Consider the following 25851-nt stretch of genomic DNA (forward strand, 5'->3'; position numbering starts at 1 on the left):
GGAGGAAAAACATAAGTCTGGTTTTCTGAAATCCAATGGTGAGCTTGGAGTCGACCCACGGGCTATAGACTGCATTACCGATGACGGCAGAAGAGGTGGATAGGTGAGGTTGGAGAACAGAAGAGGGGAAGGGTGGTGTGAGCAATGCGGCAATGGAGAGGTCAGGAGGAGCAGCACTGCACCCTGGTATGGTAATGACATCAACTATCACAAAAACGGCTACATCAATACAATTATGCATTCACCAGAAAGATGTTCCTCCAGCTGTACTAGCATCTCTGCTGTTCATCGTCCTTGCTGCTATTATGCCTAATGGGAAATAATGATAAAATGCCCTGCATCAAAAGAGACGACACAAATTATGTGTGAAGCGTGGGAGAGGAAAAGTGACCGGGATGAGGGAAATAGAGTGTGAGAAAGGGAGATACAGAGAAGTGGGAAAGTGAGAGCAAAACAAAGTGAGAAAGCACTCAGGAGTGCATCTTGTCACTCAAATTGTTGGTGGCTGAGTCCCACAATATGGGTGTTGTGGAAGGCAGCAATTTCTCATTGCATACTAAGTGACGGCAAAACTATTATTTCTAAAACTGACAACAGGCAACAGGGATAAAAAGGCTGGATAATAAATTATGTTTACAGGGACTTGCGTCTATCCTGCCCAGCATGCACAGCTCAATTCACGGTTCAGGATGGGTGTGCTTTTATACATGCAAAAACAGTTCCATTGACATCAGGCCCAGGCATGACTAGGAAAATTCAAAGGACGAATTAAGTGCATGGGAATATTTTTTGCTTATAAACAAAGGCAGGCAGATGCGTTCAACAACCATTCTGTTGCAGTGCGTGAACGAGCAGACGTTGACCCCATTCTCTGACAAGCAATGCACCTGCAGTCGTGAAATCCTCCAAAGGTAACCAGGTCCACGGCACATCAATATTCATGTCATATTTACATCTGCATGACCTCTGCACAACCTTCTCAGAAAACTGTATTGTGTATTCCCGTCCAGACAAACAGACATGCACAAACAGAGACAGAAATGGTGTGTGTGTGTGTACTGTAGCCTCCACCCCACCTGTCCAAATCTGGACAGCACTGACCTTTACCAGGCAGCTGTTGTCAATACTCTATGTCCTGTGCTATGAAACTGGTAAGCATATATGTGTCCAGTGTGTGTCGAAGCATTTGTGTTTGCGTGTGTGCCTAAAGGGCGTGCATCCACATGAGACGTCCTTCGGCTGCACCAGACATCTTCGCATCGTCGGACTGACGGAGACCTAAAGTTATTAATTTAGATGAAGCGTGAACGACGTGAATGGACAGAAAAGTGCTGATATCTTGGACATTGAAAAGTGGAACATCAGAATGCCTGAAAGTGGGAAGCGATCGTTGGAAGAAACAAAAGATTTCTACTTTGTGTAGATAAAAAACAACTGTAAGTTTATCAGCAGTCTTACAGTTTTCCAATTTAGCATTAGTTTATTCTGATTTGTGATAATTAAAACCCCATAAATCACATAAATGTATGATCACATGAATCAGTCTAGACCAGCCAGCACTGAGGACTGACAATTAAGAATATAGGGTATTCATCATTTAATTATATTGCAAGACAATGTTCACATACATGAATAAGAAATAGACATAGTCAATGTATTGAATTGTAAAATATAGCAATTTCACATGAGTTTGAGTTTAGTGGTAGAGCTACAATGAATACAGTCTGATATTGAAATCTAAGTTTTTATAAAGCTATGATGTCTTGATGGTGTGCATTCACTTGTATTCAGGGGTTAATTTTTCCAAGATGAAGGACAATTCAAACTTCCAGAAAACCGGCAGAGTACAGGGACTCTGCTGTGCTGGGGGTAGGGAAAGAATTAACAAAGGTGATCAGATAAAACTGGAGGAAAGAGTGCATAATAAAAGCTAGTGTATCTGTGTGTGTCTTACTTAAAAGTGTGTGTGACACATCCTGAGGTCTTTGTGACATTGTGGACTTTGTGAAAGACATCAACACCTTGTCCAGCAGAGAATTAAGGGGAAAGCACAACACAGCCAACTGGGAAACAGGATTAACTGTATAAATGGCAGAAAGCCATTAACATGAGGGTGAGGTCTAACAAGGTACAGGAACACAAGTGTGTGGGTGTGTGTGTGTGTGTGTATACGTGTCTGCGCATGTGTGTGTGTGTGTTAAATCAATTAGCAGCTCATACACCTGCAGCACCGATGACTTTTAAGGGCAGAGAACGTATAAATGTTAGAATTCTTTTATGATTGCCATTTTAACACAAATTAAAGCACCCATAACAAGTGTAAGATGGAACTAAGCACTTGTTACATTGCTGTTTTCTGACCGATCGAATCACTCAAGCAGAACAGAACATCGTTATATACACATGCTGTACAGTTGCTGTAACAACATCAGCTTCCAAACAAATGCTGAATGCTTCAGTTACTAACTGAGTGCTACTGTAGGTGATGACCGCACATTGTATAGAAGTGGCCATTGTGACATCACCCGTTGGTTTATGGGCTGATGTTTTGAAGCCTTGAGTTTTAAACATTTAGGTTTAAGACTGTCGCCATTTTGATTTTGAAGCCAGAAGTGATGTGTGTGATGTTTTTTTCCACACCTCTGATTGGTTAGGGTTTGGTATGACACACCTCTGATTGGTTAGGGTTTGGTATGACACACATCTGATTGGTAAGTAACAAGGTGGTAGTCCTGTCTTAAAGCATACCCTGGTTTATCGTCTACTTTACTGGGACCATAATTTACAAAATGAACACCATAATGTTTTGAAGAAGACCTGAAACTACCAACTGAGCCCAAATTCATTGGGAAAATGTTTGCTGGGGTAATAAATCAAGTGAGAAGTTTCTCATAGACTTTTTTACAGTCGGGCTTCTTTTTGCAACAGTGGAGTCGCCCCCTGCAGGCCATTAGAAAGAATGCAGGTTTAAGGTTGTTCTTTCGCATTGGCTTCACTTTTCAGACCTGGAGGCTACGTCCACTTCTTTTACACAGTCTATGATGATGACACATTTACGATCTTGTTCAGATTCAGCACAACTGGAACTCGACACAAACATAGACACAGTGACATGCACAGCACTGTAAATTAATAGCATTGCATAGCACACATGAATGCACTTACAGTTGTGTGCACATAGCAGGGCATAACTGCATAAACAGGGTCACAAAAATTGATATGCAATAACATCATATATGCATGAATGCACACATACCCAAGCAATGTTCATGAAGTCAGACACATCTCAATAGATGTCATGTGTGTCCTCACATGTTAACAGTCATGCGAGCATTCTTGTTGTGATAATATATACATATATTTTTCATGCAAATTGAGAATGTTACGCAAGGGCCCTTCTAAACTCCATCTTTCAGAGCACACAAATGCACAGCCAAATTTAACACACACATGCACACACACACGAACACACTCACTTACTCTCACAAACACACCTTTGAAAACATACCTTCTCTGGGCAGGACATATTGGATTAGGAGTGATTTTTTTTTTCTTGGCTCCGTCTCAGAGGTGCTAGATTAAATGCCATTCCCACTTTACTACAGATGGCTCGAAAATAAATCATACTATCCATATACACACATGAAGAAATTTGTACACAAACTCACTCTCTCTCTCTCTCTCTCTCTCTCTCTCTCACACACACACACACACACACACACACACACACACACACACACACACACACACACACACACACACACACACACACGCACACACATACAAACACACATAATACAGCAAAACACTCACACAGGGGGATATATAACATGTTGGCACACCCAAACACTAAAGCACCTGTACGGTCCAGCGCGTCTGCTCTTTGTATTTCAATCACTGAATCGATGGTTCTAAATTGATTGTAGCTGAGCAGGGGCCAGAGATGTTCCCCCTGGCTTGCTGCCCTGGCCTTCTATTGATTAGATCTGAGAGAGCCAATTGCTTTCACACTGGATTAAGGTGTTCCGGAGCAGTGAGCAGAGAGAGAGAGAAACAGGGGGAGAGAGAGATTGTCACAGAGAGAGAGAGAGAGAGAGAGAGAAAGAGAGAGAGAGAGAGAGAGAGAGAGAGAGAGAGAGAATAAGCTTTGCAGCCTCAGAGACAGCAAAGCACTAAGATCCGGTCAACAACACAACTAATTAGTTAACAACCCCTTTCTATGCAGACAGGACCATGTAAACCCACTAACATGTGCGTGTCTCATACACACACACACACACGCACTCACAAGCACAACTTGCATGCCATAGAGCTATAGATATGTCAACCAATTATACATGCAAACTCTTTCTATAGCAGACATACAGACACATGCACCTATGCCAGAAAACACACACACACACACACACACACACACACACACACACACACACACACACACACACACACACACACACACACACACACACACACACACACACACACACACACACGCACACACTTATGTTACAATCCTTTAGATCAGAAGGCCCTAACACAGATCAAGGGTGTAATCTCATTTGACCCTGGAGCTAAGTAGCCCAGGGCAACAGCATTACACTTCAAAGCTTCACTCTGAGTTTGTTACACATTCCAGCTCCAAAGTCTTATGCACTGTAACTTAGAGGAATCAAGCCAAACTTTACTATCAGCCGGCATCACAGGATCTGTTCTGACCTGGATCAAATGATAAACTGCAAGAGGTGGATAAATCGCTTTTTCTACAAGGTAGCTCTTCTCCTCTTCTCCTGTCTCTCAAGTCTGCATTCATCTTCCTCTTCATCACATTCGTATTCCACTGGAGGCAGTGTTAAGCAGGACATCCACTCAACACCCCATCACTCTTCCTCTCCATACAACAATTAGCCACTCCTGCTAGGGGTTCTGTATGGAAGAAAGGGAAGGGAGGGACAGGGCTAAGGAGGCCCCAGCCTCGGCCAAAGACGAGCCCTTTTGTCTGGCTGAGGTCCCCCTCTCAAATCATTTCCACAATGGAGAGGCTTCCAATCCAGATTAAGCGCTTATGAAAGTGAAGAACTGTGTGCTCTGAGATGGGGCCGGCACAGGCGACGTGGACCAGGGTCACGAGAGCCAGTAAAAGGGCCCCTCACTCCAAGTGCTCACAGAGGCGTTTCTCAGGGAGCAGCAGCCCTATTCACATGGCATTAAGGGTGTCAAAGCATCACACTGACTGCACAAGTCAGGCAAGCTCAATATACATTTGGTTAATACCTCTATTGTCGCTTTCTCTCTATGACTGAACACGAGAGAAGGAGAACAGTGGAAATAGGGGGAATTAAAGAGGCAGAAAAGATGAGATAGAGAGGGAAAACAAGGGAGGGAGAGAATAGGATTTGCTGGCCCATTCATGCCATGATGGGTGTGAAGCACACAGAGACGTGCCTGTATGCACACATGCATACACAATAATATCCTTATAAAAAGGCATCTGTGAGTCCTGTTTGTGGGAGTCTGACATGACATTTGGCCGATACCATAAACTTGCAAGAGGCAAGAAACAGACCTGCAAACACTCCTAAAACACATGACAGGCCAACCACAGTAGCCAGAAATATTAAGGTCAGTTTATAGGGATGTAAAAGAAAATGACAGATGACAGGGTGAAAAAGACAGAGGAAGAGAGAGGCAGAGAGATTGTGAAATTGACTGAGTGTATGAGCATGTGCGCCTTTGTGTCCCTATCACTCTGTGTTTGGTTCATTCCCCAAAGGGTCTTATTATGCTTCGCACTGGCTCCAACACAAAGGCAGTGTCTCTGTATCTCAGCCCATCCAGCTCCCCCTGAGAACATTCTAGACACAGCAAATCCATTTGTTTGTCAGCTTCTGCCTCTATTCGGACTTGGACTAATCAGATATCATTCTCTTTGAGAAGCATACCACTGTGCAGTCTGGCCTGGCAGTACAGTAACACTGGCCCAGCACTATGATAACGTCTCTACTCTTTCAGAGAGAACTTATTGTATTTGTAAGCACTGTGCATTGACATCATACAACAGTGTTGTAGGGTTAGTCATAAAGGCATTTCCTAGTACATCAAAAATGTGCTTTTTAATAAATAGACAATTACCTTTACAACATATCTCTCCTTCCGTGTTATTGTGTTGCCCTGTGCTCACTACAAACCTCCTCTTGTAGGGTGTTCCAAGTTGTTGGCCATTGAACTGGTTGAGGATTACAGAGATGTTATTGTTAACTGCAAAATATGGCTTTAGGGATAACTGTCAATCGACTACAAGGAACATAACATCCCGTGTTTGAAAGCGACCATTTAATCCAAGCCTAGCAGCACAACACAGTTGAAACCAAGGGCAGATCGCATCTTGACTGAGTATGAAATCAATTGCTTTAAAGGGGACTGCACCAACTCAGCATTACATTTCCAAAACACTTTCTCACGATGGACAGTTTTTAAAAAAGATGCACCAGAGCCAGAAATATTGTCTTTTTTATTCCACACATCTCTCTCCCTTCTCAAAACCTGGCACCTACATGACCCACAATGCAACTCGACCATGGAGTCAAATCTCTGCTCAGAGTGCTGCGCTAGTAGGGGCTAATTCAGCCTTGAGCCACTAGCCTCAGGCAGAGATGAGAGGCAGGCTAGAGGTAGGCAGAGGTCTAGTAAGCTTAATTCTTTATAAATCCACACTCCCAATTTTCATTTGCAAGTTTACACATTTTCAGCCCCCATTTGCCTCTAATTCAGACACAGCTTCTTCTGGAGCCACTTTTTTTTTAACGTGTATAGTAGTAATCTGCAAAACCTGTAACCAAATTGATGTGTAAACTCTGTGCAAAGACATTACTGCATGCAGAGGGCACTGCACTGCTTACAGCATGCTTATATACCTATAGGATAACAGAATAATTCATATCCATTAATTGCATAGTGTGAGTCACTAAGTGTACTGTAATCGACAGTGAAATTAGCCAATGTCAGGGGAAAATTGTAACTGAAATCTTGAGTCTTCTTCAAAGCGAAGAGCAAGCACATGCAGGGTACTAAAGATAAGGGCTATGAATCCTCATAGGGAGCAAGATGTTTTAGTCAGTCATCAGATTTAATGTATTGTTTGAATTGAGTTTCATATCATTCAAGCTACTGCGACAAAGTGCAACGGTTATCTCAAACAAACCATGAATTAAATCAAGGTTGTTTTTTTACTGTTGATTCAATTAGTGAGGACTGAAATCCGGATCGCTAAATATGCAGATTGAAATAGATGTACAAAATAACAGGTTTGATCTTAAGTGAACCTTTGAATCTAAATTCATATTGTGTCATACAGAAGCTCTATAAACTATGGTGCACAATACTTGCAATCAAACCAACCTCGTAACAAGAGATACCGTCCATTGCAACACGTAGGCAGCACTCAACCTGTTGACACAGACTCTCTTCCCACTCAGCACACAGTGAAAGTATGATGGGTGTGTGATGGGTTTTCATTACAAAATGCAACCAAAGAGAGACTGAGAGGTTAGCAGGCTTGATTGGACTATGTAAAACCACACACACTTTGAAGATTTCATTAAAGTCGTGGCGCCCCAACTGATGAGGGTACACTAAGCTCTCATCTTATCTAAACTGCACACACACATAGAAATAAAAAAGGGACACACATGTACATATGAGTGGCGAGTGCCACACAAGTCTGACTGCAAGTCTGGCTATGTTAATTCCGGTCTGGGAGAAAAGCTGCACCCATCAGCCAGTGTGGGAACTCAGTAAACAAATGGAGCACAAAGCACTAAGTGCTCAAAGAGAGGATTACCAAGTCGCTCTCTTTCTCCTTTTTTCGTACTGCCTCCCCAACACACACACACGCACACAGACACAGACACACACACATATATATATATATATATATATATATATATATATATATATATATATATATATATAGATAGATAGAGACACACTCTCCTCTTCTTGCCTGTCTTTCTTTCAAGATTCAATATTCATACAATGTCTTCTCCAGTGGGCGTTTTCGGAAGACAGCCATAGAAGGCGGTCCTTGGCGTGAGGAGTGACAACAAAGCCAAGATCAATAATTTGTCACAGAGATGTGTCTGCCAGATTGAGCTTCATAGGCTCTTCCTGTCAGTCTGAAAAAGACATTTCCTCTGGTTTCTGCAGAGCCACATGCCCTGACCCTGAAAGGAACACGCTGTGTTTACTGTCAACGAAAACATGCAATTAAACACGTACAATGACATAGTGCAATGTGGATTATGGGAGTTGTCTAATTGCTGGATAATTACATATTGTGTTTGGGGTTTTGTTTGATATGACCTGCCCAGTTATATGGAGCAGAGTTGGTTTAGGATAATGTATGGTGTCATAACATAGAATACACAGACATAATTCTTCTCGTATGTTTAATCAGGGATACTTAGGGAGCACTTATGTGGAACTGTAATGCTGTTTGCTTCAAGTGTTCGGGAATTATGGCAAACGTGATTAGGTTAAGAAATTGGACACGCAAAGTTCAGCTTGAGGTGACGTAAACTGCATGTGTGTTTGTGTTGTTTCTGTATGTTGTGTATGTTTGCGTTTGTGTGGATTGGGGCATTTGTGTGCTGGCCTCCAACAAAAGAGAATAAACATCTTACAAGCTCTGACCTAAAGTACAGAGATTTTAAGCTTTCAAATGATTTCAAACACCCATGTGGAATTGAAGAAATTCACTTTTGACTAACAGGATTTGCTTATTGCAAAACACAATCTCACCTTGCTGACTATAAACTAAGCCGGTTCAATCAGTCCATCTACGGGAAATGTAATCTATGCCTATGAGGTCAGTTGAGTTTTGTACTGTTAACACTAAAATCCCAAATTGCAAACAATATACTACATAGCCTCTCCTTACCGCTAGACAGTTTTATTTTCACAGATTTTGAGATATCAGTCTGCACCCACATAATTGAAAGCCATTTTAAAACTCTGAAAATCATTTTTAAAGCAAAAGCAACAAAATTTGCTTTTCCGTTGCTCTTACTCTGACTTTGCTATGAACACTTTTCATTTTAACCACTTTCTACTCAAGAAATAGCCTCTACTAAGGACTGCAAGACACAAAGATCACAGAGATGGACATCTCAAAACTGGTCAAATAAAACCAAAATTATTTGCAATTCTGCATTCTTATACAGAATGACTACTTCCACTGAAGGTGAGAGAGGAAATATTTTTTAACATAAATTGGGTGAACTGACCCTTTAATCTGCTCCAGTAATAGAAAATTTGGACCTTGTCATAGGCTGATGCTTCGCCACATTCTTCTCGCTTGCTTTGTGGACGAGTTCTCACCGCATGTGGAATGAACTGAGGTGTATTGGCCTTACTATAATTGCAATTCAATTCTAATTAGATCGTCAGTCCATAAGTTGCACAATGTAACCTTGACTAATCCACATCTATCATCCGGCTGCTGATAACCTCCAGGAGGGGATGAGACAATTTCCTGGAATTGAGATGTGTCCCTCTGCCGTCAAAACCAAACAGGCCTGGCTATGTTAATAGCAGAATGGTGAATATTGATGGACAGTGATGAGGGAGAGGGAGAATCAACAAATGAGTGGGTGATGGAGAAGGGGGGGGTGTTTGTACTTTCTCAAGTGGGGAAGGAAGGGGGGGGCACTCTGTGGAGAGGCTCACCACGTCTCCTCATTACTGCATGCTGATGCGTACTCCAGCGGGGAAAGAGGAGAGAGAAAAGAGGGGGTGAGTTGTGAGGGCAGAAAAGTACAAGGAGAGAGAAGACAGCTTTCTACGTGTTGTCCAAATGGACTTTTCTCTTGATATTTAACTTTTGATCCCTTGTGAAGACAACACAGAGGTAGCAACAGATACTTTTCCACAGCATTATTGATGAAGTCTTTGTTGTGTTCTTAAGCGTGCAATCATAACTTAAAAGCAATATGTGAAAGATATGACTGATGGGGGTCACAGTTAGGGTGAGGCGGTGAAGTGAAGCCCCTTGTAGTGCCGGGCTTTTGTGTTTTGCCAGTGAGGGTGACATAGCCAAATTAAGCGGAGCCCCAGCCATCTGCTGAATGTTAGGGGTCCTTTGTCTCCCTGTGTCCCTGTGTCCCTCATTGGCCTCAACACCCAATGTCCATCACTGAGTAAAGAGAGGAGAGGAGAGGCGAGGAGAAGAGAGAAGAGAAGAAGAGAGGTGAGGTGAGAAGAGGAAAGGAGTAGAGATATGGGGACTGAAAACGTGGCTGAGAGTGAAGTACAGGAAGAGAACTGAAAAAGATTTGCCAAGAAAGACTGGTAGACATGTCGGGTCAAAGTGGAGCCTTCTTGTTAAAGTTCCTGCGCAGCAACTAAGGGACAGACCAAGTGAGAGATGACAATGAAAGGCTTAGAAAAAAAAAGCCCAGTGACCGAATACACAGCTTGAAAGGGACTGGGGGTTAGAGAACCAGACAAAAAATGGAAAGACAGAGCGAGTAAAAAAATAATAGGAACAGGAGTATGTGTCCCTCCATGGGGGATAAGAACAGCTCTGTGTGTGGTGGGTATTTCCATTATGTGAGAACAAAATCTCTGGATTCCCCTCACATTATTAGGGACTGACTCTGCCGTTGCAGTGAGAGCAGCGCATCTGTGTTTGGGGTCATTACAAACACTCTGTTTGGGCCTTCGATTCAAAGACTCTTTGTTTGGGTCACACTCTTTTACCACTGCTCTCTGCCATCCCTCTATTCAGCCTATTGATAGCCATGGAAACAAGAAGTCTTTCACTCTCTGCTCTTTCTTACAGCTTTTCTCTGTCTCTTCCTCCCACTACTTAATTTTTGTCTGCATCACACTGGTCCTCGCTACCTTAGGACTAATAGGAACAGGAGGAGTCAGATGCTTACTTAATTGGGCTTCAAGGTGACTTAGTGGATCTTGGTGTGTGCGTTTGGAGTGTGTGTGACGGTGAGTACACATGGATGCTTCTCTGCAAATGAAGTAAACTCTGTGGAACGGAAGTAGACAAGGCCAAATGGGCTGGAATTGGCTCTAATAGCTTGCAGGGCCTTTGCGGTTCCTGTCTGCCAGAACCTTTATACTCAGATAAGACATATAAAGAAGTAATCAAAGCCTCAGCTGAAAACTGTGAAACCACAGGTTTACAGTAAATAGCCTCCAATGCCAAGCTTTAAAGATCTAAATAAATCAAAATATTTGGAGAGACTCTGTGGTTGTATGTGTTTCAGGTACCCTGTGAAAGAATTACTGTCTTATTTCAGTAGGATTCTAAGATGTCTCTAATACAGAGAAATACACGAGCTGGTTAGTGTCCATAACAATGACCTCGGTATACATTGGGGTTTTATAAGGTTTGAAATAGTGCCTCTAACACTACAGTCTCAAAATGCACAAATGGAAGAACAAATACTTTTTCTGAGCTTATGCCCAAGATGCGTGTTTCTGTGTGTGTCAGTGCGCGTGTCAGTGTGCCCCATGATGGCAGCCATTAGACAGGAGTAAGGCAGCCATGATGAATCGGCACTTAGCCCAGGGAAGCGCACTTGCTCAATGGGCTGTGAATCTCCCGCTGCCACTGTCAGCCTGCAGAATGTTAAATAAAGTTATTTGAATATTTGTAATATTAATGTGCCAGCGTGTCAAAAGCCCACTGGAGCCTAACGGTGAGAGGAAATATGAGAAGATTCATGTGGCCTGTAGCAATGCTCTGGTGAGGAATTTACTTAAATACCCAACTAAATAAATACATGATCACAGATAGTGCATTAGATTTTAAGGATGGATGGATGGAGGGGATAAAATAGAGTTCCATGAATAAGTAACCAGAAACTATTATGAATCATAACATTAGTCATTATGCTTCTTATTGTCCTATTATACTAGTATCGAATCCATATATTCGCAAGAATCAACGGATGAAGCAATGCTGCTTCCATTCCAATGCTTTTACTGTCCTCCAAGTCCATGTGGATGATGATGCTCTGAGAAGCTATGTGCTTTGCATAGGAATGGCACACTGAGGTTAAAAAAAAAAAAAAAAGAAAGAAAAGCAATAAGCTTTCAGCATGGTTAGCCAATTACAAAAGAAGACAAAATATAGTAGAGGGCCTCATAAAACAAGACTGCCAGTTTTATGGACTCCAGGCAGGCATTTATCAGCTCATAGAAAACCTTGTTCAGGAGGTCCAAAGTTTTGAATTACTCTTGTCATTTAGCCCTGTTTACTCTGAAGCAATTCATGCCGCATCATTCACTTTTAAGAGTTTACACGTCAGGATAATTATCTTAACGGGGAGTCTTAATCACTTCATATATGAGAATAAAGGGAGCATTAAAATGATCAACGACTATATCAGATTATTTAGAAAAAATTGTAAAAAATCCACAGAGCCTAATCAAGGTGATTCGATCAATCACTCAGTCGGAGTCCGTAGCAACGACCATGAGAGGGTTCGGTACAACCATCAAATCAGTCTTAGACCCTTGAGCTGAGCTCACGCACACACACACACAAGACAAGCTTTGCGTTGGGGGAGGTAGTGGGGTGCTATTTGGAGTGTCTCCGCTCGATTTAACAGGGAGGTGATAAAATATTTAGCAGATTGCTTACATAGCCAAAGGGGGGGGAGAGAGAGGGAGAAAGAGAGAGAGGAAGAGAGAGAGAAAGAGAGAGAGAGAGAGAGAGGGGGATACCCAAATGGCTTGTGTGGGAGCTGGGGAGCTGGTAATGAGGATGGCATGCTGGCATTATCGTTACAGAGCACAACAACTCTACACGGTCTCTCTGCCCAACTGACAGCGGGCCGCACAGACACACTATGCTACCTGTCAGTAATTAAAACATATAGATTAGAGAAAGTAAAATCAGGTACAGGGAGGTTCACACACACACGCACACACACCACACAAAAATAAGTGTTTCAACATACACACACGCACCCACCCACCCCCAGTAGCAAATCATTTTCTGTCATAACAAATGACTTACATATTCAAACGAGTAAAAGACGATTTAAATATTGCTTAAAAACAACATTTGCAATCTTTGCCTTTCACTATGCAGAAATAAATATATTCAAAATGATGGATTTGTGCATGATTGACACATTTCCGTGACTGACACAGAAACTGCATGTTTTGCTAAGCTATAAACAGTCGAGTCCAATTTGACATCAAGTGAGACTATTCGATTATTTTGTCATTAGCTGGTTTGAGCCACTTAATGTTATTGTGAAATGTTTTTTCAGTATTGTACTAATATTCACATATTCAACAAAGACAGCGTTGCGTAGGAGAACATTTGTGTCTAGACTTCATTTTCGCTACAGTATATTTAACAGTGGTGGGTCGTCAGGGCCAGCAAGGCCTTCCCTGCTGGCCTAAACTCAGAATCACTTTTAATATTTTCCCATGAATCTTTTTAGATTATTCCTAATAGTCTATGCTCTTCATTTCATAGCGTGTCTCTGTGTCTCTGGGTGGGGGTGCTATATTAGAGCTTTTGTCCAATCATATTTCAGCCATCATGTGTTGCCAGGGTCAAAGAAATCTGCCCTGAGGCCTTCAGAATCAAAAGTGCAGGCACCCGTAGCTTAAAATACATCACAATGAAACTGTTGCTTTAACCAATCAGATTTCGAGTTGGTGACCCCAGGGCCTTCTAGCAGGCGTACGATGACGTTAGTATTTTCACGTCCTCTGATTGGCTGGTCAGAGAGCGTAGCCAAAGCTAACGATTCTTATCTGTAGCGACCTGCACAAGCTAAAACTTTATCATAATCATAAGTATTAATAGCAGTTTTTTTAACCCACAATGGCTGATGGAGGAGAAGATGTTAATTTGGTCACAGATCTACTTAGAAATCCATTTTCAAGGCGGACTTTCCAAGAAAAGCTGGACATTTTGAGGAAATGCCGGCCCACCCCGAAGCTAGCAAGCCTGTCCCAGCCGGGAAAAGGGTTTGTCCGCCACTTTCAGGTCAGCAACTACGAGCGATACCTTTGGCTCACAGGCTCAGAGGAGCAAATGGTATTGCTGGGAATGCCTGGTATTGAACAACTGAACGACTCTGTGTTTGGAGCCGAGTCGGTGGTTAGAGTGTTTGATGTATATGGAGCAGGTGCACAGCAGCGCAGCTGTGGCTGCAGTGAAAGGAGACTTGTTGAATTCTTTTAATTGGGTTTCTTGCTTTAGTGATGACATTCATTCTCCAGCATGAGATACCTGTCTGCGATGCAACGTCCTGTTACACTGCCTTTCTGTATAATATTGATGGTTTCTATAGCCGTGGCGTCATAATGATGGTATTAAGAGGTGGTTTGATTCAGGTAGGATGCCACTGAAGGCCCAGGTGTAAAATGAACGGCCCGCCACTGATATTTAACAATGCGGTACCACAATATCAGAATGTTTAGCATAGCGGAAAACAGTAATTTCTCCTCATGTCCCACTGTGACTTTAAGCACCACCTTTCCGATGTAATACCTTTCCTTCTCATGTTGTTCTCAATAAGGGGACCTTTTTTCTGCACAAAACTGCGTGTTCTCATATTCTTTTTGTTCCTGTTACTTCATCTCTAATGGGCAATTACTTCAGACCCAATGCCGAGGCCATGTTATTGCACCAATTCCCAATTGATTGGTTGCCCATAGTACTCAGCTTCCACAAGCACTTTAAGGTTAGATTCCCTTGTTTAAATAATGGATTGCAGGCCCACAAAAAGAAACTGCTTGGAAAATAAAAGGTTGCGATTTCTCTTATTGGAGGGGCCTTTCAGTGGAGATGAGTGGGGAACACAATCCATATAAGCTAGTTATGAGAGACAGAAATGGCAACATATTCTGTTTTCATATTCTTTTTCTTTATGCATTAGTGCTTGTGAGTGTGTCCTGAGGTGTAAGGTCAGCCTATACTTTCTACACATTTTGCAGCCTTGTACTAATTTTCTACAGCCTCACACTAACCTCCTTCCCTTCACGGTCTGTTTTTCACACCTCCCATAATGCTACATTTCAATCAGAGAGAAGGAGACGTCAAACTTAACACAGCAGGAGGTCTACTTGCTGTGGGTACTTAGAGAAGGAAGCCAGGGGGATTGTGGGAATTAGTGGAAATATACATCTCCTCCTCTGTTCAAAGAGTCTTTGTAGTGCAGTGCCTACTGGGAGGCTGTGTATGTGCATGTGCCCATGTGTGTGATACCCCCCACTAACACAAGCCACAACAAGCCTCCCATCAACACTTAGGGATACCTTAGGCTTCAAATCCAGTGCTAAGAGTGTGTATAAGGTGGAGGTAAATAATGGTGAAAAAAAAAAGGAACATCACATAAGTTTGCTGGACAAAAAATATTCATTCATTAAAGCCTGGAGGTTTATTTGCATTAGAGGACATAAAAGGTTATTTGGCTCCTTTGTGATAGAATTCTTGTACTGAATTTTGCCTTACATGTTTAATCTTCAGACAAAAATATTTCACATACACTAAAGACTAGCTCTGGTAGCTAGTAGTAAAACTAGTGTAAAGGGAGCCACAATATAGTTTAGCAATGTTTATTAGAAACCTTGAATAAATCTTGCAGAAAACAAATGAAGGTGGATTTATTGCTGTAAATAAGAGTACATTTAACACAAAAAAAAGGAAATCTTCCAAGTTCCTGTCATATTATGAAAAACGGAAGAAACTAGGAAAAAGTCACTGGTTTGTGTAAAACAAATGTATGTAAAACAGCCGGGGTAAATGGAAATACTGAATAAAAGAATATTCTACAATCACATTGGTCAGATGGACGATGAAATCAAGAGGTAACTCTTCAACAGTGTATCAATAAGTACGAAATGTATTATAGCTGTCTCATTATACGTTCTTGTTTAGCTCAGAATGCCGTCAAGTATTCAGCTGATTTTTTTTCATCAGTTTGAAACTTTCTATTAGAGATAATGATGCTATGGTTGTTTAGAATATTGCACCAGTCATGTTCCCTTGAAAAATGAGTAAAAATAAAAATTCATAGCAGGTTAGTTTGCTTGCTGTGAATCTTAACTTACTGTAAATTATTGGTTTGTACATGATGCATAATAATACTTTTTCTTTCTGAGGTAGAAAACAAATTTCCTTCTACAATAAGTAAATCAAAAGTACCTCTCACTGAGACAAGACATAATAATAGAGATAAAGTTATGCAAAATTAAGTGACCTGTGAATGATGTAAAACAGCTGAGATGAGATGGGACGGCAACATTTTATGTGGAATGAAAATTTCCAATAATAAGCTCACTAGAGGAAACCAACTTGTGCCTTGTCATTTTCATTTGAAAGTCATTCCACCTTATCCAAGGACTGAGAGTGTGTGTTTGGGTGTGTATGTTGGTGTGTGGGTGTGTTTTGGGTAGGGCATAAAGCAATGTGAGAAGCATACAGTAAACACAGTCACATACTGTGCTTTGTAGATATGTGGCACGCTCATATCTGTTTATTGATCAGAGCAGATGTGCGTCAATCAATCTTATCTGAGCTCCACACACTCTCCAGCTAACCTCCAGAGGCAGGCCAGCCAATACTGTGCCACAGTGAGAGCCCCAAGCCACTCATATTATCATCGCACACCTTGAGCAAATTTTCTCTTTGTATGTGTGTGTGGGTGAGTGTGTGAGAATACCAGGGTGCAGAGCATAAAGGTGCATTAGAGGACAGGCAGAAACAAAGAGGAAGTGATAGCTTGAACCCACAATCCAGATTAACCATGTATGTGTTATTATCCATTTCATAGAACTTTGTCTTCTGCACATCAGACTGAGGCAGAATCAAAGCTCTCACCATCTGTAAAGTAGGCTGCACAGAAGGCTGGCATTCGCTACAGATTAAGAATCAATGCTAATGTGCCTTTCTTGTACACCGGGGGTGGGTGCGATCAAGGAATAAGTACGGCCCATCATGCTCAGCAAAACGCATGAAACACAATCAATTCAGCCGTTCCAATGATGCAGAAAATCTGTGATCCAAGGTGCGCTGATGCCTTCTTATGTGCAAGCCTAAAATAGAACAAATTCATGTCGCCTGTCTTCAATGAAGTGATTTGTTCTATCATGAGTAGTCCATCATTTTAAAAGAGTGACTGATGAAAAGCAAAGAATCTGTGAACAGGGTGCTTGCAACTAGCAAAGGTAACACTCTCAAACAGAAACTATAGGATGTTTATGACAGTTGTATCTAGTTCTAATGATCACTTACCTCGACATACGTTGCCGTTGTCAGGTTCAAACCCAGCCTTGCATGTGCAGCTACCGATGGGAACCATCCACTCTCCGTCTCCATTGCAGTAGAGCTTTATGGGGACATCTACTTCCTCTGAGTTGGGAATGCAGATTCCTCTGGCAATAACTAGGGAGGTGCTCTCAGCCCCTGTCATCGTCTCTGGAAAGATTGCAAAGTTCTGGACCACACTTGGGCACTTCTTATAAAACACCCTGACTGATAGCAGAGACATGCAGGCGCCATAGTCCTGAAAGGCCAAGTAGAAGCCATTTTTAGACAGCGGACCAAAGCTCCGCACTTCGGTGTTGACCTTCATCAGGCGTCCGCCAAAGTCCACCTGCGAGAAGCTTTCATCTGCAGCGATGGTGTCCACCTTGAGGTAAGGAGCCTCCATCCAGAAGGCGGTGCCTTTCGTGGCAATGACGGCATCACTTTCATAGTAATAGAGATTAAACGTCTCCTTGCATGAGCCAGGGACGTTGGGGATGGAGCTGCAGTCCCGCACAGTGAATCGGATCTCCACATAGATGCGCTGCGCTCCACGCCGATCGATGAAGGTAGTGAGGAGCCAGTTGTTTTGACTTGGCTCAAAGACATTACACACCTGGTAGGTCCTGATGGTGTTGAGGTTTTCATCATAGCCACTCACCTCCTCCCACTGCAGAAAAAGAGAGACAGAGAAGAAGAATACACATTAGTAATCATCCGTGATAAATCTGTGGTTCTTTCTCATTTCATTGACAGAGAATGCCAATATTGGCAGAGCCACAGAGAATTTGTACACATATCAGTAATCTCCCTAGGGAACCAAATTTGAGTCTACTTCCTGAACTAACAGAGAGGAATCAGCCCTGTTGAGCTGTGGAGCTTATTCATACACAAATGTCCTTCTTTTTCTGAATCATAAACAATTTCTTAAGTGCACTAACAGCAAAAATACCACTTTGCTGTCTTGTTCTCTAAATACCCGTAACAGCTGTAGTATGTGTACTGCCACTGTATAAGCACAAACCCAGTAATTACTCTGGATACGCTGCTATTTGCCATCTATGCCGAGCATGGCTGGGCACTGAGTTGATGCATTATAAAATATGGTGTGTAACAAATTCAAGATTATGCACTATTGAATTACAATTAGACAGACGACGACTACTCCGTGGCAGCCAAGAGCCAGTCTGATGGAAAGGCTTTTGCATGCGGAATGAACTGAAATACGCTACAGGCCATTTCTTGCAGGTGTGACCCAGAAAGTATGTTGGATGGGCATCAGAGGGTCCTTGAGTTATTAGCTCAGTGCACCAAATCATGATGAAAATGAGCCATTAACATTTTGCTGGAATCACAGAGAATCAAGACGAGAAATCACTGAAATAAAAAGAAGCTTGCCCAGAAGCTTGTTTTAAGATGAAAATTTCAGAGTAACTGTCCAGCTGCGTAAATGGTAAATGGACTACACTGGTATAGTGCCTTTCTAGTCTTCTGACCACTCAAAGCGCTTTTACAGAACATTAAAATTCACCCATTAACACACACATTCATACACTCATGGCAGGAACTACCATGCAAGGTGCTCATCGCCTCATCTGGAGGAGCTAATCATTCACAGGCTGAAACCTGAACAGCAATTTGGTAAAGAGACAGTGTGGTAATATTCTAAATGTGATGTTTTAATTTGTAAAGCTACTTTCATCAGGCGTTTGTTGTACTTTATCATACTACACAGTAGAGCAGAAAAAAAGAAAGAAAAATATAAACGCTGTATGCAGTGCGACAGTCAAATAAAATCCCTACTGACTTGAAATTAATATTTAGTGGAATAGAAAGTGATTTGAAACAATCTGAACAATTTTCCCTCTCAGATTACTTCCAGTGTCTGTAGTAATGCCATTCTTTTTCCTCCTATTTGAAGCAACAGCTTGGCTCACAGATTTATTTCTCCAAGCCCCCTCCCTCCACCAATGATCCAAACAGCTGTAGGCGAGGAGGAGTTAATGAGGTCTATAGTGGAGTGAGTGGGCCTCCAGTCAGTTCATGTTTCTTGTGTGCATATATCTCCTGGTGCTTCCTCCTTCTTCTGACCTTTAAAGCCCTGGCTGCTCAATCAGGGCTAATGGAGAGGAGAAGACATCATCTCTCCACATAAAACCATATCAGCTGGTCAGATGATGGAAAAGATTCTGAAATCTTGCTTTTTTTTTTTTTTTTTTTGGTTCATGTTTCAAATGTGTCAGTGTACTGTAGAGATGAATGTATATTTCTGTTGATCACATTGAAAAATTGTCATGAAATCTTGTTAGATGAGTCCATAAAATGATGTGAACCGTACAGAAAAGATGTGAGCCATCAAATCTGAGGTTTGAAGATATACAAAAACAGTGAAGATAATAAAATTGTTTGTTCCGGGGAATACATGGCAGTACCTGGGGAAAAACAAGCAGGTCTGGGTCAGCTGGGGGCAAGGAGAGGTGGGGGGGAGAGACACGTGGGGAACAGCGACACTGCTGACATGATAAACGAGTTTACAAAAATCTGAGGTGCAAATTAAACTCTTTTTTCACCGCTGCTCCCTCTGTGCCCACTTCACTGTACTCTTTTCCCCCCTCTCCTCTCTTCTCCTTCTGCTCTCTTCTCTCGTCTCTGCTCTGTAATGACCATTCGTCAGCATTACAGGAACCTGTCCCTTTCAGCACTGCCTGTTCATTAATACAGCCAGCCCTAGGCTCCTCTGCACCAGTCTGCTCCAGTCTAGGAGGGGGTCCTCACTGCCCCTCGTCTAGCCAAATGACCACCATCTTTCACGCCAGAGAGAGGCCCGAGGCATCTCGGATAATGCCCATCTGAAATCTATCCAGAAATTCATTGGCTCATATAATAATGAATTACATTTTTTTTATATCCTCCTCGGTAGATATTTAGTGTCATGATTGTGTCAAAGACAAACAAAACTACTACAGGTGCATCAGTTACCTAGCAGAAATCAAACTTTGCAACACTATTTCCTCATATCCTTTCGACGCTTTATATTCATCTGCTGTTTACGTCTGTGTGTTTGTGTGTGTGCGTTCAGAGAACGTGCTGTTTATAATTTGATGGTTTACCGACCACATATTGATTTGCTGGCTGTTGTTTTGCTGCTCAAGAGCTCGAGGCTACATGCCACATTTCTGCTTTTGTAGGTCCAAAACATTTGATTACTCTGAGTATTAACATTCTTTAGCATCTTAATCATTTGCTCTGTTCAAACAACATTGAAATGCATGTGAAACATGCATTTAAGAAGCAGCACACTATCTATGTAAGCAGCACATGCCCTACAGCCACATCAATACTCTGCCTACATTCCCCATTTCTATTTCTCTGCTCATTCACAGACCTTTTACATCATTTAAATCAAATCTATTGCCTGCACTACTTCATGACATCTCTCTGACCTTGCCAGAGAAGCAAGAAAAGAAAAGGCATTGTCCTGTCACCTCACTGATAATGGAATTCCTTGGTCCTTGCATCCATTTCCTCTTCAAGGATTTGTGTATAAAATAGAACTGTTAGTCCTGTGCTGTGTATATTTAGTCCATGCATTATGGACCTAAGCACAGATGTATGTTCCAGGCATGTATCATTCATATCAGCTCAAAATGAACAAGGTGTGGGAGAAGAATTAGAGTGTGATTATCTTTATGTTCCCAAGTGCATTGTACCACCACATGTTCTCCCTGCTGCTGTATCTCCCATAGGTTCAGATGATAAGTGATAATGCTTGTTTTATAGCAGTCACTTAAGAAACCACAGTGCAGTAGAAGTAGATTATATCTTCATGACATTAAACTCACGGCAAAAACAAGAATACAGCGGAAGGAAGCTTTAGCCTGGAGTGTGTATGAGACTGAGCAAGATCTCTTTAAGAGGCAGAGACTTTATGGTGTCCCATAAAAGACTCCACTTTTAATGTACGCATTGCTAAACCACTATCCACTATCTATACTTTATCATTACAAATCTCACTGAACACAAACTTTCTTGCTGATGAAACACCAGACAAATATTGAGAGCCTCTTTACACAACATTCATTTTTACGCCAACCAAATGTACCCATTGGCTCCACTCTAATAGCTTTGCTTTTGCCAGTAATATAGGAGACAATCTTCCCCTGCCCCCTGATTGTCAAGTGTGCCCATTGTGTGTGTCATTATGGCTGCTCTGTTTTATGGGCAGTAGCAAAGAGATGGAGGAGCTATGGATTCAGAGAGCGCTTAATGTTTGTGTTAATGACCAGTCACAGCTAGCTGAGCTGAAGAAGAGGGCGGAGGAAAGAAAGAGACAGTGATGGATAAAAGAAAAATACAGGAGTGGAGAGGAATCAAGGAGGGAGGGGGGCGGTAATATATTCAGGCTGATGTTCCCCTTCCCACAGCCTCAGCTCACTGCCATCAAGCCATCGATACTCTGCCCTCATAAAGGCCATTCATCACATTGATCTCCTGCCATTACCTTCAAAGGCTAAAATAACACAGAGCAGCTCAGATGGCCACAGTCTTGCTCTAGACGACTACAGCATCCAACGGTGAGCTAGGGACAAGCAGGGCTCCAACCGTACTGAACGAGAGCAGCCTATCAGAACATGACTGTAACACCTGTGGATAATAATAGGAAAAATGGGCTGGACAAATGAGTCAATTGGAGCAGTCGTGGTGGGAACAGGACACGAGCTACCGTACACATGCTGCAATATTCCAGTCAAGCTTGACACCGATAAATCAATACTACAAAAGATCATATAGCTCCTTTCCTACACAAGAACCCTTTCAGTAACCTCTTTTTAGGAATACAGGGCCTTTTTCCAGGAACCCAGCATTTTGAGGGAGCCCAGGAACTTGACTTGCTTTTCAACTTAAGAAACCTAGATTGTATTGTAGTTCCTGGGGTGTACTTCCTGTCCCTCAAAAGTCCTTGAGCTTAGAGTTATAGAGCCTAATTTGCCTCTTGAGGCAAATTGTACAGAGCTGACCATTCCTGATGGTCTGGTCAAACACTAGACTCAAAGCTGCTTAAGTTTACAGCTGTCACTCACACAATCATCAACAGTGGATGCCAGTAGTATCAATATTATAAACAGGAATGGGATTTATTGTACCTATGTATGTATATTTACATTTAAACAGGGTTATTTAGTAGACTTGGACATTTTCTAATAAGAGTGATGGTAAACCGAGCAGACCATCACTATTTGAGAGACAGGTGTTGAGCCTTTTTGGCATTTTCAATCTCTGCTGTTCCCTCTGCAGGTCTTCCTTCCAATATATAATACTTCATATATTTAAAGATTTTCACAGTAGTAGCCTAGATAACAAGGAATGACTGAGTCTGTGTTGCTGTTTTGTCATGTGAAAAAAGTTTTTCAGTATGGGTAATTAATTTAATCTGCAGGGTTCTTCAGATACTGCGGAAATGCAAACAAAAACATGCAAAAAGGACCTTTGTTTCCTGATTACATTCCTGAGTTCCTTTTGGTCTGGAAGTATTTGGTGGAGGAGGGCCAATGGATGCCACAAAATGAACTTAGGAATAAAGTATGAGCAATATGACTTCTGTCCTGATGTACTGTAACTCTACCCTCAATCATACAGACCAGCCTTGGCAGAATAGTTGGCAGCAATAGATCAGATTGTGGCTTAGGCTTAACTACACATACATAAAGATGGGTCTTTACGACTTGTAGCTCATTATTCAACTCAATTTGCACAAGATGAAGACTTGAATAGAGAAGCGTCAACTGGGCTGACCTTTAACCTTCAGCCTGCTGTCTGATTCTCAGTGGAGTCACACTCACAAACTGCCTTTCAAATCCATCATCACCAGTTAATACAGCTACATGCTCAGACATACTGAAGACAGATGGATGATGAGCAGCTAAGAGCATTTCCACATTTTGTGCTCCTCACCTTAGAAAGGTCTACAAAATGCCATCGCAAAGCCATCGCAATGAGCGTCTGGCAACTGTTTCTTGAACGGCCGTCAAAACGACCATTACTCAGTCTGATGATGGGCATTTACAGCAGGACCCAAGGCAAGAGATGCATTAAATGGTAGACAGTAACGTCCAAATGGAGCCGCTCCACCACCATCGTGTTCCACTCGACTTTGTACCCAACTACACTTGGCTGATGCGGTTTACAACTAAAATTTCTTGTGCCCTTTTCAGTTAAAGTGCTCAACTTTCAGTTTACCCTTCAAAGAAACGAAGTCACTTAGAGAGGTTGCTTAGTTTTTTAGTGTTCCCAAAAGGATTCTGGGACAAGATTGTGTTTATATAGTGTTTCCGCCAACAGTATGGCTTGGGTGTTGTGTTTACATCTGTAACCCCAAGAGGAATGGCTGGTATTTGTGAGCACTTTCTATCCAAGTGTTGTCTGTTCATCTATCACTGCAGGACTAAAACATGTGGGTGGAGGCAAGCAGGAGATTGCTTTTCATGCTACAGGCTTGGGATGGACATTTCAATAATGAGCCTATTTGTTATTCATGACACCACAACATTGTACTGAAGGCAAGGGAAGTATACCTTCATAGAATCCATTTTTTTAATAATTAGGCATGAACAAATCATCATTTTTAGAGCTGGCTTTTGATAAAAAGAGAGAAGAAAAGAAAAAGGAACGGCACACATACAGGTAAAATTCACATTGACAGATTTGTAAAGGCCAAGGTCTCAGAAGGACAGTGGATTATAGCTGGACATGAAAAGCTGAGATAGGGTTTGAACTCTTTATGCCCCTGCTGAAAGATCCTCTTCTCATTTTGCAAAGCTCACCGCCGTCAGTAATCACAAGCCAGATAGCTTTTCCTTTCTAAAGGCTGTTTGGAATCCCTCTGACTTAATGAGGATATTTGCATTTCAACCTTTGGGTCTGTTCCTTGAAGTCAATAGAATGGACATGTCGTATAAAGCAACAGTTGGTTTACTTTGGTAACAATAACTGCAGCCACATTTACTCACATCCCCTCACAAGCTTTGAGACACATGCTCATAGCCTCTTGTAAATTCACATATTCTGAAAGCTACGCCTCATCTCCCACCTGACACACACACATAAACACACACACACACACACATCCAGACTTCAGCCTCTAAAATATGCACTGGCATGATTGCTATTATCATTTCTGATCAGCTGTGTTATTGAATGAGGGCTGCTGTCAGGCCAGTTGCATGGGAATGATTATTTTGCGGGGCATCTGTGGTCTAGTTCTGCCTGGCTGAATGTGATGGATGGGGAGGAAATGGTGATGTCTGAAACACTCCCAGTCCTGCCAGATCCCAGCCACTCTATAATTACAGTCACACAGTTTGACTGAGCCCAAATAGAACTTGTCGGTCCGTCAGCATCAGAATAAGACTCATTGAAGATCTGCTCCCTGACCACGCCCATGTTCCCGATCGATAGGTTTATAGAACTGAGAAACTGAGCAAGTACATTCATGCTGATGTTACTGCATATACATGAAAACTATCCAAGGCTTTTTCGTTTTGTTCGTACCAGTGGCTTTCATACCAAACTTTATCAGAATGTGTGTTTGTACCATGTGAGAAATTTGCTGTGTTGGCACATTATTTGCAATTTCGTCGTATTACATGCTCCCTAATGTCTTTGATATGCTTTTTTCTTAGATCCTTAAAGTGATGCACATAATGTGGCATCACGCTGTGCCATTCAAGTGAACAATGCACACAGGCGCCTCGCTCTCCCACTCCTCCATCCAACTTTTGTAATATCATTATTAACACACGCATTTTCAATTACATGCTGGTTGCTTTGAAGGAGCAGCTGATCTGTTGGGCTGAAGATGTTTTTAGACTGAGCAGCAAGTAAGCACAAGCCTCGTAGACATCGTTGGAATTACTACACACAGTGCCTACTGTTAACACTGAAAACAGCCGGCTTAAAATTAACACAGATGCCTTTTTTCACCCTCAAAAATTAAAATTGAGTGTCAACTGCAAGATAAGTATTAATTCCCACGGAAGATCTAAAAATCTGATTATTAAGTCAAACATAATTCACATAGATTGGTAAGAGGAGGAGCTTTTACAAGGTTTCTTGATGTTGTGGGTGGGAAAACAAAACATGAAAAAACACATGAATTACTGAATTTTACAGCGGCTGATGTTTAAAATAGAGTACTGCACTAACTTCTGCTCAGTACATTGGTATTATCATGCACATTCTCAACAATAGTATTAATTATGAAGGCCAGTAGTATCCAGTTATTGATATTGACTAGTGTGTGGAATAAGCATAATTTCTTTTTTGATTCCGCTCTTTACACAGTTACCATGTTAGGAATGAATGATAAAGGTTTGGAAAACTTTACTTCAAGTAAGCAAGGTATTTAAAAAGGACAAAAACAAGTTTGACAAGTTAGTAATTGTGTTGAAACAAATGTGTTTTCTGAAAACTTTTATCTCAAATTTAAACTGGTAACACTAAGTTTGGTCCCTTCACAGAAACCATGCACCAACCCCAGCAAGGCTTTCAGTTACCAGTAG

General features: G+C 41.8%; 1 protein-coding gene across 3 annotated transcripts in view; it reads right to left on the minus strand.

Moving 5' to 3' along the window:
- Positions 1-25851, minus strand: part of LOC139214287 (ephrin type-B receptor 1-B) — a 158441-nt gene that overhangs the window by 75896 nt on the left and 56694 nt on the right. For all 3 annotated transcript variants that reach the window (XM_070845099.1, XM_070845098.1, XM_070845100.1), the window contains exon 3: positions 17282-17963. In XM_070845099.1, coding sequence (XP_070701200.1) covers positions 17282-17963 — 682 coding nt within the window. The remainder of the gene's footprint in view (positions 1-17281; positions 17964-25851) is intronic.

This window comes from Pempheris klunzingeri, chromosome 15 (genome assembly GCF_042242105.1).
Source record: "Pempheris klunzingeri isolate RE-2024b chromosome 15, fPemKlu1.hap1, whole genome shotgun sequence".
Taxonomy (NCBI): Eukaryota; Metazoa; Chordata; class Actinopteri; order Acropomatiformes; family Pempheridae; genus Pempheris; species Pempheris klunzingeri.